The 14,432-nt window shown below is 43.2% G+C and overlaps 1 protein-coding gene across 23 annotated transcripts in view; it reads right to left on the bottom strand.

Moving 5' to 3' along the window:
- The window catches only part of SORBS1 (sorbin and SH3 domain containing 1), a 234,556-nt gene that overhangs the window by 44,942 nt on the left and 175,182 nt on the right, over positions 1 to 14,432 (bottom strand). For 12 of the 23 annotated variants that reach the window (XM_027529410.1, XM_027529418.1, XM_027529419.1 and 9 more), the window contains 3 exons: positions 9,283 to 9,366; positions 4,357 to 4,422; positions 3,670 to 3,771 (listed from right to left, as the gene is read on the bottom strand). The exons of 8 other annotated variants lie outside the window; for them this stretch is intronic. In XM_027529410.1, the coding sequence (XP_027385211.1) occupies positions 3,670 to 3,771; positions 4,357 to 4,422; positions 9,283 to 9,366 (252 nt within the window). The remainder of the gene's footprint in view (positions 1 to 3,669; positions 3,772 to 4,356; positions 4,423 to 9,282; positions 9,367 to 14,432) is intronic. 3 more of the 23 variants (XM_027529420.1, XM_027529424.1, XM_027529426.1) reach the window with 2 other exon arrangements.

The raw sequence follows: 14,432 nt of genomic DNA, 5'->3' as shown, positions 1-14,432 counted from the left end.
TTCTAGATCATTCATTTACCCCTGGAAATGGGGAGCAATGCCTGTTTCACTGAGGAGAGCGTGTTATCAAATGACAGGCCACTATGCAAAAGAGAGAAAACCAAGAGCTCTATGCAGATAAAAAGCAGCATAATTACAGAGCTTAGGGTGTCTATCATCTTGCAGAAGGAAAGGCAAAGGGTGTGATGTATTTGTTTTTAAAATAACATGGTAGTTGAATAAGTCAATGTACAGCTTCACTTTTAAAGACGCTCCGATCTCTGCTAATAACCACTTCAAGAACAAGCTCTCTGGAAGAGAAGAGGCACTTGGGGAAAGGAGAGAAAGAAAACAGCAGGAGGAGGAGAAGGAAGAGGTTGGGAAAGGAGGCGGAGATGGTGGGAGGGGAGGCAGCCTTCTTTGGGGGCTCACGCCGGCTGTCCTCTGGCCCTTACCCCCAGTGTTCCTGGGAAACCACTGCTCTCCCCTCCACGTCCAGCCCCGGTGCCCACACTGGCCTCTCCCACCCATCCTCTCCTGGAGCCTCCCACCCTCGGCACCTGCCCATGACAGGTTTCCATGGTGGAAGAGCTTCGGCACAACCCTGCTGAGTCCTCTGGAAACACCAGCTTCCTGCCTTCCCCCCTCACAGGTTGTCAGCCAGCGCCATACCTCTAGGGGCTCCCCTGATTCTTTACCACATAACTCTAGCTCCCATCAACTACTTTCCCGGGGACCTCTAAAGTGTTTAGAAGCCTGCTGGTTATCAGATGCACTGACTCTCCCTCAGAGTCTATTTTGGGGAGACCCTTCAGTCAGCTCTCACGTTTCCCCCACCTTTCACGTTTCCTCCTTGCTGTTTTTCTCTGATCCCCCTCCTCCTTTCTCTGTCAGACAAGATCCCCATGGGGGGCTATTGGTCCCCCATCCTCTCTCTCCCTTCAATCCTTGCTCCGCTCCCAGGGCTTCACCCAGCACTTCTCTTCGGGTGACTGACTGACTTTCAACACCCCTGCCTCTCATCCATTTCCAACTGTTGCCTGGAGAGCCCCATATGATCCATAGCCAACACCTCAGACATACCTGAAACTACCTCCTTCATCTTCCTTCTGCACTTTCTCCCCATCTTTTCTTATGTGACATACTGACATCCCCATCCCTCCTGCTTCCTTCCCCGAACCCGACACTTGTGTCTCCTATCCCTACCCTCAGTTCTTTGTTCTTTACACCAATTAGTTAAAATGTCTCACTGTGGGACTTCCCTGGGGGTCCAGGGGTTCAGACTCTGCAGACTCTGTGCTTCTAATGCAAGGGGCAAGGGTTCAATCCCTGATCTGGGGACTAAGATTCCACATGCTGTGTGCCCCCATTAATAAAAAAGAGAGAGAGAGAAATAAAGGAAGTTTTTTTTTTTTTAATTAAAATAAGGCATTGGCTAAATAATTCTTTTAAAAAAGGTCTCACTGCAATTTCCTCTGTGAGCTCTCTATCATATCCACCTCCCCCTGGCTTCCCGCTGGTGCCACTGGAGCACAGGCTCTTGCCCCTGCACGCCCAGACCGCTGTGGCAGTCTCCTTGCCCTCTCAACCTTCAACTGGAGGTTTTCCCTTCAGTTCAGCCTCTTGAGAGTGACGACACTAAGCTTCCTAAAACACTTCCTGAATTACATCATTGACTGGAGGGAAAAATCAATCATCCCATTAACCATATTTTCTGAGCCTCTATAACCCAGGGTCAACCCTCTTTTCCCAAACCTGCCTCCCACTATTATCACCCAAAATGTTCTATTATAGCTGAATTCATCTACTTTATTCCTGAATCTATATTAAATATATTTTGTGCCTTCTACCATGCCTCCAATGGATGGCCCCCACTTTCACCAGGTACCTAAATTCCATCCATTCCTTAAGATCAGGCCTAACTCCTGAGAAGTCTCCCCTGATTTTCTGGAAGATTTCCCCCTCTCCTGAGCCCTGAGAGCCCACAGTGGTCATTCTGCTCTTACCAGGCACTGCTATGTACTACTGGAGCTCTTTTATTTATGAGTGTGGTTAGCTGCTGTGTTCTTGAAGGTAATGTGTCCACTTTTGTGCCGACTTAGAACCTCTCTCAGCACATCTCACATGCCTTAACTAAGGGCCATGGGTAACACATAACTGAATCAGTGTCAAGATGACCCATCCATGCAACCTCTTCAGGCCCACCTAGCCACAGGCAGAGCTGTGGGTACCAGATGCCATCTCTGCCCAAGGGAGGCTGCCATGAGCTCAGTAACCTCTGGCTGCTGTCCATCCTGGCACCTGTTGCAGAACCACTCTCCCTAGGCTACTTTGAAAAGAGTGCCTGCTGACTGGCTGGGGCTCCCGTCCTGCCTCTTGGCTCACTTCAGGACTTACCTACAGCCACAATTCTCCTTCAAAACCAGCTCAGACCTCCATTCCCACAAGAGCGACAGCTGCTGCCAGTCTTTGCCCTGGGTGGAGACTCAGCCCCCTACCTTCCGCCCCGCCCCACCCCATCACCTATCCGCCTGGTTGCGAGCACTGTTGCTCATCTTCTGCACTCCCCTGGGCCTAACCCCGGGTCCCTGCAGGCTAACTCTGCCTTTGGGGACTCTGGACTCCCAAACGCTAACTCCTCTGCATCTGCTTACAGTTCCTTCCCCCGTCTTATCCTGGCCCCCTTGGCTGTAGACATAATCACCCGGTTTGAATCTCTGGCTCTATGTGACTTCACACCCAAGTAACCTATACTGGTGGCCTGACCCTCCTTGTCTCAGTTCTGTTTAAGAATAACGTGGTCTGCAAGCATTTTCCATGTCTCCCGCCACAGTCTGTGGATGTCCTAGCCTCTTCAGCAGTGTCCGCATTCCTTTTTTATTTTCTGTAAAGATACCCTTTCCTGGTAAGAGTCTCCTTTGTTTTGTCAGGCAGCCATGGGGAGCCGTTCTCCAAACATTTGGTATTTTTCTTTCCCTTGGGAGCCCATTTATCTTGGACTCTCTTTTCTCTCTGACACATCCCTTAATAAACCACACTGGGACATAGCTCCCTGTAAAAATATCAACGCAGGCTGAGTTTCAAATGCATGTGGCCAGGCTGTCTGGCCTCCGGAGTACATTTTCTCATTAAGAACTTTCTGACCTTGCAAATTACAAATACTACTACTACTGACGGTGCCGTCCACATAAGAGGCACTTGATTCACAGCGGCTATGTTTTTGAAAATGATCTCTGAGGTTTGTATCTCCCAGGCTGCAAAAAATATATGGAAGTTGCCCACAAAAGGCTCCCTGAAAATTCAGAGAAGGTATACACCCAAGGAGGCAGAGGGGAGCTGTAAGGGTGACCCCTTGAAAGCAAAGAAAGAGGATGGTAAGGGCAGGGGAGTAGTTAAATCACCAGCCAGTCTGTGTATGTATGTATGTATGTATGTATGTGTGTGTGTGTGTGTGTATATATATATATATGAAAAATCCCCTGTAAGGAAAATGCCAAGCTCAAAAAAAAAAAAAAAAAAAAATCCAAGCAAAAATTAAGTTAGGAGGTAAGGGGATCTAAACCAGGAGTCAGAGAGCCATGCAGCTTAAAAATAACCAACATAACCATTCATCACCCTGACTACATCAAAAACCACAGAACAAAGAAGAGAGCAAAGGGAACTGAGGGCATGAGAAAAACTCAGAAATACCTGTGACAGGTTTGTACTGGGTGCTTTATTAAGTGTCTCCGTTTTTTCTAAATCTGCCTCTAATTCTGTTTGGCAGAGGTTGAGATCAGTTTCTAGATTAGTCTGGTTCAAGAAAGAAAAGATGGGAAAGAGCGTTTTAGTTAGAAGGAAAGGCAGACAGCATGGAAGGTTACATTAGAAAAATGAGTTTGTTTAGTATCATACATTAATAAGGCAAAGATGGGCATGACTAAAATACAAGAGCTTACTAGAAATGAGTTAAAGGCAGGAAAATCGAGAATGCAGCATTAGGCAGAGAGAATATAAATCCTGTGGCAATCAGAGCTCCAAAACACTACTCTACTTGCTAAAGAGAGGAACTACATATACCACAAAAACCTACCTTTGAGGAAATACCTATTTTTCTCTCTTTTCAGAGTATGGTGACTCTGACACATACTATATGTCAGTAGAATAAGTAATTGCTTTTAAAACCTCTACGTATTAGTATAAGTCTTAGAGACTTTGTTAAACTGTTTTATCACCAAGCCAAAAATGAAAAGTTATAATCAAGTTTTTTCAAAAAAAAAAAAAAACCAGGGGAGGGGGGAGTAGGGGATTTATTAAAAGAAAAACACCCCACAACACACACACACTAGTCAGGCCAGAGCATACACACAGCCCGCAGGAGGAGCACAGCGGAATTACCTTTCTATCCTCTCTAGGAAGGATAGAGCAGTCTCCAGGAGTATAATCCCATATCTTTTTGGGAGGCTGACGGGAAGCAGAGGAGGAAATGAAGAAATGAGCATAAAGACATAAAGACAAACATGGAGACCGGCTCAAACAAAGAGGGGCAACACTAGGAGAACTGTCTCAACACAGAAAAGTGAACTAAAAACAGAAGGAGCAGGCACTCCGCCTCCTGAGGCTGCCTGGGGACCCCACGGAACTCTTGGGAGCTGGAAACGTGAAGTGGGGGGTTTGTTTCTACATCTAGATCTCAGGGAAATCACTGTTGGATACGAAATAATGAAAATTTAAATAGAACAAAGAAAAACCATTAACACCAATTTGAATGAAAATAGAAACATTTCAATTCCACATTGTTCTTTTCCAACAAAGACGGACACTGTGAGCCTACACTTTGGAGGTAGTCTTTCCCACTGTAAACTTTATCATGTCTTCACAAATGTGTGAATTTGGAGATCTGATCAAGGGTCGGTAAATAGTGCTAAATGTGCTTTCTGTGATTTGTGGCAAGGAAATCCATGTACAAAACGGATGTTAAATGTTGTGCTGTATAATTAGACAATTTCATTAGATCATTTTTTTTAATCTTTTACAGTTTAACAAGACTTGATAACTTTGCTGACGGTAGAGTCAGACCTTCCATCTCTCTTAGAAGAAAGAGTTTATACTTTGAATTTAAACAGTGAACTGTTAAGGTTATTTTCATTTTCTCCTTTCACTCTTCTTGTTAGAATGAGCTGCGTTCCCAAAGTAGCAATCTGCCAGGAGAACTGTTTTAAGGGGGATCCAGTGTGTGCACTTAGCTGCTTAGTTGTGTTCGACTCTTTGCAACTCCATGGACTGTAGCCCACCAGGCTCCTCTGTCCAGGAGGACTCTCCAGGCAAGAATACTGGAGTGGGTAGCCTTTCCCTCCTCCAGGGGATCTTCCCAACCCAGGGATTGAACCCAGGTCTCCTGCATTGCAGGTGGATTCTTTACCATCTGAGCCACCAGGGAAGCCCAAGAATGTTGGAGTGGGTAGACTATCCCTTCTCCAGGGAATCTTCCTGACCCAGGAATCGAACTGGGGTCTCCTGCATTGCAGGTGGATTCTTTACCAGCTGAGCTACCAGGGAAGCCCCAAGAGGGATCCAGAGGAGAGGACATCTGGAAGTTACAAGGTACATCTAAACCTGCAATCTCTTTGCCACTCTGTAAACCTTTTTCTTCTGCCTGCTTAGACTTGAAATTTCTTACACAATGACCTCTGAGGACACGAGTTCATTAGTAACTCCTATCATTCTGCACATATTTCATCATAAACAACTCTATGGCAGCATTCAAATTAGTTTTACATTTCACCTTGAGCTTACTTACAGAAATCACATCAATTTTGTTGAAATTTTACGGGGGAGGGAGGAAGAAAAAAAAGCTGACACCCGGACCCTTTGTAATGAATTTATAGATGAAAAGTAACCTGATTCCAAGGTGCCTTCACCACTAACATCAGCAGGTCAGTAACGTGATTTCTGTACGCTTATATTCTGCAATTTGTTAAGTGTCACTGACAATTATCACTCATCTTTAAGCACTTAATACACTTGAATCTTATTGGGGATGGAGACTTTTTCAAGTCACTGATGGTAGCCCTACTCATTTACTTCCTGCAAAATATTAGACAGTGCTTACAAATAAAACTGGTTTTAAATCATCCTCCCTGAATGGTCCCTGAAGTCTTAAATCAGTGGATACTCTACAATTCGTTAGATCTAAAAGGTATCATAGTCAGGGTTTACTGAAGCTTCAGCTCACTAAATCAGGGTGGCTCTAAGCGAAGGGGCTGAGGAAAAAAGATGTGCAGGGTAAACATCTACAGTTCTGGCTGGCTTTACTGCTGGGAAGTGGGTGCTAGGTTCACGTGGAATAAAAAGGAGAAACGATGATCCACACGTTTTGACTGGAGTTTTAACTTCATTCTGCTCCCAAATGACTAAAAAACCCTCCAAAACAACTTCCATGGTTTATACCCCTTTTATTTCTATCTCTTACTCTTTAATGGCACAGAGCTGATTGGGGTAGGAGAAGTGAAGAGAAGAAAACAATTTCTCCCCATCACATCGTCCTCTCTGGGAGTACTATCCAGGTATCAATCTGGTTCAACCAGGTAACAACCTCACCCTTATGCCTCACACCATAAGGACCTGTTCATCTCAATGCTATTCCTCAGGATATGGGCATTGATTAAGCTATTTTGGCAAGTCTTCAAAAGTATCATCTTTTATGACTTAAAAGACCTACACAAGAAGTAGTCGTCCCATTTAAGAAGTCTAAGATCTATGTAAGGAACATTCTGGCTTCAGAGAAAATGGCATTTTGGAGAAAAGCATCTCTAAGTCTTTAAATAATTAAAAGTCAGTTGGGACAATAGGGTAAGAACACAAATTACAGGAAGGTCCCAGTACACAGATGGACTGTTTTCTCAATATTTGTCTGAATTGGCTGTGTGGTGTTCAGACTACCATTTCCCATGCTGCTGCTAAGTCGCTTCAGTCGTGTCCAACTCTGTGCGACCCCATAGATGGCAGCCCACCAGGCTCCCCCGTCCCTGGGATTCTCCAGGCAAGAACACTGGAGTGGGTTGCCATTTCCTTCTCCAATGCATGAAAGTGAAAAGTGAAAGTGAAGTCGCTCAATTGTGTCCGACTCCTAGCGACCCCATGGACTGCAGCCTACCAGGCTCCTCCGTCCATGGGATTTTCCAGGCAAGAGTACTGGAGTGGGGTGCCATTGCCTTCTCTGACCATTTCCCATAGAAACAATTAATTCACTGAGCTATTCACAGAGCCTATCTAGGCACACTGTGACTGAAATGCTGTCAATTGCTAACAGAAAGAGTATTAATTACAATGACAGATTCAGTAAAACAATAAACCAGTCACAATTAACTAGAAAAAAATGGCTTCATAACTTTCCCTAAAAGTTAATATTTCAGTTAAACTAATTATTTGGCAAATGAGGAGATGGCTAGAAATTATAGATTCTCAACAGGGTTTAAAAAAATCAATGGCACAGGCTCCTTATTATCAACAATTTAATGCTATGACTTTCTCTTAATATTTGGCATTTTTTACTTTGTAATATAAATTAGTCTTGGTTTCCGCTGCCTCTAGGTGTTGTGCATGTGTGATGATTCCTCTTCTTTGACTTAAAATATAATGTTTAATTATAGCCTCACCAAAGACTTAAAATTCTGGTTTCCCTCAGGGGAAAAAAATACCTATAACTGGAGTTTATGAAAAATTGTTAGTTGTAGCTAATCCTGGATAATAAATGGGATTTTTGAAAAAAATAATAAAGCTAATATCACTTTCTTTCTCTGATGAAAGTATGGCATTATTATTCCATGTACTAATCATCGTCTCTTTTGGGGGGACGGGGGGAACACATTCCCAAAGGTTTTTTCTATTGTGACACAACTGAGCAGGTTTTAATAAAAAGAAAAAGGTTAGGATATTGCTAAAGTCTGCACGTGGAAAAGACTGTGGGAGGTCGACTTCATTGATGTGTGAATGGTGGACAGCAGAGAAAAAACAGACAGCGGAGAAGTGAGGCGTGCACCAAAGCTTCGGGGAGGGGAGGAGACTGGGCACACTTTGGGTTGGATGCATCCCTCGCTTCTAACCACTAGGTGGCACTGTTCATCCAAGGCTGCCTGGCAGATAGTAGGTGACAGAGAAGACGAAGTGACTGCCTGTTCCTACAAATGGAGTGTTTACAAGTCAGGTGCTCCTAACTCTGAAAATGCCTGAACATTCCAACAAACCTCATCATGGCCAAATCAAATGAGCCACTTCAGAGCACCAGCTAAATTTCTCTGTCTTCATCTTCGTGAAAAGTGTACTATGAAATTTAACATTTTCTTGAACTATAAAGTTATTGCTATCTACTAAAAAAAAAAAAAAAAAAAAACCCACAACTATTATTCTAAATCATGTGATTCAAATGCCAGATTCAATGCTTAAAGTCTCACATAAACATCTAATAAAATGTTTTATTTTTATACACTTAATCCCTCTACCTGTAAATTCTTTTTGCAGCTGTCATAATTGAGACTTTAAAGTAACTGAAATTTTAAAGTCAGTTTCCAGTCATGTCCAGTGGAAAAATGAGCTCAGTTCTCCCTTCTGTTTGATACTCCTTTGGGTGCAAGGCCAAGAAAATCCTCCCTGAAGTGCCAAAAATCAATTTGTACCAAAGCCAACTCGGATACATCACAGGAAATTTGCAGGCTATTGGGCTGAATACTAAGTTTGCTAGAAATCCTAACTCTCATCTTGTAATTTTGGGAAATAGTATCCCTACCTCACAGAGATCATTCCCTAAAAGTTGCCTGTAACAGGGTAGCATTCTCAGACCACCTGTGCACAGAAAGACCCTTTTCCTTTTGCTTTGTCACTTCTCTTACATGTGTGTTTCTAAAATTTCTATTTAAAACAGGAACAATGTATATTTCTCAGTGTATATGCTTTTTCCTGCTTATCTTCAGCACACTGTGAAGCCTTTGTTCAAGGGACTGAACCGAAGCCTAATGCAATCTACAAGGTGTGTGATATTTGTTGCTAGTGGTGAGAGGTCCTAAGACAAGCAATGATTTAGCCATGTCTCCCTGAAATCTTCTAGTAAGAAATATTTCCCAGAGCTCACTGTCCCTTCTTGGTGAAGTAAAGCAGTGGAAAGCTCACAGGTTGTAGTGAGAACAGACAATCCCACCACTGACAGCCAATGAAGCTGTTCCCCACTTCCTGAACTCTTTACAAACAGATCTGATTCTTTGGCAGCAAAAATGCATCAACAGCATTATTTAAAAAGGTGTCTATAACCACTGAAGCTATTAAACTTACCGGTTTCCCAAACTCCAATTCCGAAAAGAATTTATACCAAGGTTCATTCTTTAAATCTATCTCTTCTGGGCTTATATCCCGACTCTATAGGGGTTGGTGACAGGGAAATGGAAGAAAGAGAAGGATAACATTATGCAGAGATTACATAGGAACCGGCCAGTAGAGATGCAGTGGTTTCCAGAAATATATAGCACCTGCATTCAACAGCAGCAATCATTTTTTTTTTTTTTTTTTTAACAGACATGAGCAAAATCAGGAGCTGAAACAGGCAGGAAAGGATGTGTTTATGAAAACAGGCACACTGAGGTAGGCAGCAGTGAAGGAATTGTTCATTGGTCTCCAGGCAGAGGGACGCATATGGAGAGCACTGTACCCCACGGCTGCCCTCTCAACACATCTGAACACGGGCATGACAGTTTTCCCTGGTAATTGTCAGAGTGGTGGGAGAAAAGAGAGCCCCTCTTTCCTCTTTCCAAAGAGCTAAGAGTTATAAGCAAATAACCCGGTGAACACACCAAACATTTAGCCATCTACGCCAGATGAGTAGAGCAAACACTTTTTATGGGCTAGTACAGTTTTAGTACTTATTTGCAAGGCTGTCTTCAGGTTTTCAAAAATCAACACCAAATACTGACAGTTTTATAAAAGCCAATTTGTTAATACTGCATCTTTAATGGCACATGAGTAGGTGAGAAACCAAGTCCCACACAGAGTAAAGTGAAAGATGATGTAAGTAAAAACAGAAGACACAAGTGAAAAAACATTTTAAACAAGCATCCATGGGGGATGAACACAGACAGATATACCTTGTGCTTTAAGAGATAAATGTTAAAGAACTGGGGGGAAAAAAAAGGAAAAAGCTGAACAAGACAGATAACAGTACAACACGGGGGAGAAACTTCTGGGTTATGTTACAAAAATAAGTTAGCTTTCTCATTTTATACAGCTCTAAGCGGTAATGCACAGACTGATAATTTGATTGCTTGGGATTTCATGTTTCGTCAAATATTTATAAAGTTCTGGTACCTTGCTCTGTGGAAGAGCATATGTTTCTGGAAATAATTAGTTGGAAAATGAGTGTCTGGAAAGCAAATCAGTTTCCCTTTAATAAACTGGAGATATGATCACATCAGATGAAAGTGTTAGAGGCTCACACAACTTAATTCTTATGTGTATGTGTTTCAAAAAATCTTAATAGTCACAAAAGAGAGAAATGGTGATATCCTGACAATATGAAATAGAAAATACACATTTTCCATTGAGATTGAAAACATCGTAAGAAACATCATGCCCTCGGGAACACAACATATAGAAAGGAAATCGCACATCCTGTGGACACATCTCCAAGTGACTTCTTCACAAAGCAGTTAGTTGAAATGGCTTTTGCAGCTTGTTGAAATGGCTGTAAACTTTCTTAGCGACCTTCACCAGTCTCTAACATCCCTATAAGGATCTTTACTATTATTTCTACTTCTGCTTTAAACCAAGGAAGATCTGATAGATAACTTTTAACTGAGATTAACTGAATAGAAGTTAGTTGAAATCAAAGGAAGATATGTATTGAAACAGTCTGTCCTCTTGCATCCAGACTAAACCTTCTTCCAATTGTCTTTAGGGGCAGAGGAGCTTAAAATCTGGAGAATGTGTGTTCCATCTCAGTGGATTCTGTAATCCTGTAAAATACTGGAATCTATATTCAGCGAAATGAGGTGCAATCCTGACAAGGACACCACCATTTAGGAGGGTCAGGTTAGACATGGGGACACCCTAGGTCCTTGTATGATGGGGCATCATGAAACCTATTTCATGTTTATTACTTTAAAAGACTACTTATAAACTGCTCCCTGGGAATAATTTTTTTTTTCCCTATTTTTTCAAAATAAAATGTACCAACTTTTTCAGAAAACTGCCTGAATGTCCTGGTACTCAGTTCTGAAAGAATCAACCCATTTTATTGTCAAAGGTTGTTCACAGATTGTTTTATTACCAAGGTTAATGATGGGTTGAGAATTGAATCAGGAGGCATGTCAACCAGCTTGCACCCAGAGCAGCCAACCTTAGCCCTTGGAGCTGCCCAGCGAGAAAGCTAAAGAGGTAATAAATACCACGTAGCACTTGATTCTGCACTGATAACTCCTTTCTAGGTCCAAGCACAGAATGGACGAATAGGGGACTGTCCTTCCGGACGGAGAGCAGGCTGTCTGTTCTGGCAGGCAGAGCAGATTCCACAAAGCCAGGCTGAGGTCTCTGCGACAGGGAGCTATCTTTTCCCAGCTTGGCAAAATCCTCAGAAAAGGCAGGGGACTCATGAGGAAAATGCCTGATCGCTCAGAAGAATGGTTCTGCTGCTTGGACGGGAGCCGGAGACTAGCTTCAGACTGTAATTAAAGAATCTGAATGTGGCGTGTTCATTTACATGGCACTTTCTTATATTCACAGATCTTTTTCACCCACATTATCACATGAGTGACCCTCTCATTCAATGCTCCGGTGAGGCTGGCAAGCCAGATAATTCCATTTTACAGGTGAAAACACTGGTTGTTCAGAAAAGTTAAGTGATGCCCCCGGACATAAGGCAGTTATCTGAATTTGAACTTGGAACTCAGAAACCTTTCAATTCCTAGTCCAGTGCTGCTTACATTTCTCATACTCCCCAGGAGAAGGGGGTAGAGCTGCTGAGTTTGAGGATGATACCAAGCTAACATAAGGGCATGTCACAGACTTGAAAAACCAGGAAGGAGCTCAAGGTGACCCTGAACTGGGAAGAAACTAAGTTGGGTAAATCCCCATGTTTTACACTTCCAAATAAATATTGTGCTTGTAATAATGATTTTTACATTTGTCCTTCTCACATTATCCCTATGGGAGCAGGAACCCCAACATCTAACCCAGGGCTTGGCACATAAATGTTATTCTACAAGCAGACCCTTGAACAACCTGGGCCTCAGGAATGCATGCAGTTAAAAATCCTAGTATAATTTACTGGCCCTTAGTATCCAGGGTTCCTCCACATCCACAAACTCAACCAACTGCAGTCGTGCAGGGCTATAACATTTACTATTGAAAAGAATCCACAATTAGGTTGATTGTGCAGTTCAAACCTGTGTTGTTCAAGGGTCAACTGTACATATTTATTGAATTCAGCTGAGGTTCAGTTCTGTAAGGGACTTAGGAGGGAAGTATGTAAAAGGACCATAGCCTGAAAAAAACCTATTTCTGACAAAGCAGGGACCAACCAGTACCTCTCCAACTCCAAGACCAGAAGAGAAGAAAATGGGCCCATACTACAATAAGAGGGAGGCCAACCAGTAATAAACAACTTCATATGAGTTTGTCAAATATCTCAACAGGTCACCACGGCTTTGAATCTCCTGCGAGTCTTCTGAAGGTAGCACAGTGTTTGTCTGGGACGCTGTGGATTTGCTGCAGGGACAAGATGAATGCTAAGGCAATCTTCACAGCCTACCCATCAGCCCTCTGTGCGAACAGGACAGATGTGCCTGTGAGGTCCCAGTTCAAACCGCCAGGCTTAAGCAGACCCAAGCACCTCCAGCTGGAAAAACACTGGGGGGAAATAGGGATTCTCCCCCATAGAAAAAGATGTGCCCTTCTGGGAGAAAATTTAGATTCTCTATCTGTCTCTAGTTAGTACACTTATTCACAGCTCACCACCACAAAAACGTGTGCGCGTCCACAGGCGTGTGAGTGTGGTGGTGGTGGCTGGGGAAGAAGGGGCCCCTCAAATTCTGGCAAACCAAACACTGAAACCAAAAGGCAGGACTCACACTGAAACTCCCATTCCAACTTATCTGTTCGTGTGGCAAAAACAGCAGGAAGAAAAATTCAAAAATAAAGGACTGATTCCACCTCTGTCAAGAGCAGACTATGAAAAGATGAAGATTCTCTCTAAAATGAAAAACTACTCTTTGGGAAGAAACAGCTGGACAGCAATGTTCCTCTCCGGCCGGCCTTGGGTGTTATGTCCTAACTGGTTGGCCCAGGCCCTGGTACAGCCAGAGGGGCTTCCTGTGTGGGAACAGCCAGATGGTGCTTGACCATCCACGGGAACGGTCACCACAGCTCTCAAAGTGGGGCCCGTGGGCAGAGTGAGCTACTTCTCAGGGTTTGGGAAAACAATATAAATGCTCCCAAGGACTATGATATGGAGGATACTGTGACCATTGTGGTATCGATGAGCACAAAACTACGGATTTGGGGGATTCCCCCCACCCCTCCAGTTTTGAGTCGTGGTCAAATTACTAGGAACCAAGGAAAGGAAGAGGAAACAAAGGAGAAATTAAGAGGAAAGCTTTCAGTAACAGCAATGACCATCTATGAATAATACTATCGCCAGAACAAAAGCACGCAGGGGCCTACAGAGTCTGGAAGCACGGAAGTGTACGGATACATCATGTATCCGTACACTTCCGTGCTTCCAATGTCCCTTGCTTGTTATTCAAGTATCAGGAACATACTCAAAGGACATAACTTTCTTTCTAGGAAGACCTGTGTGGAAGGTTACCTTCTGTGTTTAGTACCTTCTCACAGAGAGAGAACCTGCAGTGAAGGGAGGAGACAGAGGCAAAATTCTCTACTCCTCTCAGAACTTTTTCCTTAAAATAACTTTGGTGCACAGTAAATGCTGGAGAATGACAACTTTGAAGCATTTTGGTGAACTGTTGAACCTTTTTTCCTAACTAAAATTACTTACCCCTTTGTGCTTTTATAGATGTCACCTTTGTATTTTAGTAAAAGTCAAATCAATTATTCCTTAAAAACATGTAGAGCAAAAGAGGCGGAGGGAGAAGAATTTGAACCCACATTTCAGGGGCCTTCTTATTCTGGACTCAGTTCGGTAACCGCATTTTAATGAGAATCAATCCCCAGCCTGACAATTCCCTCCTGCTTGAAAGGCCGGAGGGCTGCAGGTTTATGGAGCCTTGGAGGTCCCTTTAACCATGATCAGAATTCTGAAACCAGCTTGTTCTAATGAAGGGTGAATAAAAGGAAGTGTGACGGGCAGATATGAAACTCATCAGTTTGTAAAAATTCTCCCTTGCCTTTACAGGGTGGTCTCCTATGCCCACACAGGCCATTCTCCCCACTGATAACTGCTTGGAGATGTGAACTTGTGTAGGGAACCACAAATC

The sequence above is a fragment of the Bos indicus x Bos taurus genome, chromosome 26 (genome assembly GCF_003369695.1).
Source record: "Bos indicus x Bos taurus breed Angus x Brahman F1 hybrid chromosome 26, Bos_hybrid_MaternalHap_v2.0, whole genome shotgun sequence".
Classification (NCBI taxonomy): domain Eukaryota; kingdom Metazoa; phylum Chordata; class Mammalia; order Artiodactyla; family Bovidae; genus Bos; species Bos indicus x Bos taurus.
Note: the sequence above shows the minus strand (reverse complement) of the source record. Positions and strands in the feature narration are given on the sequence as shown.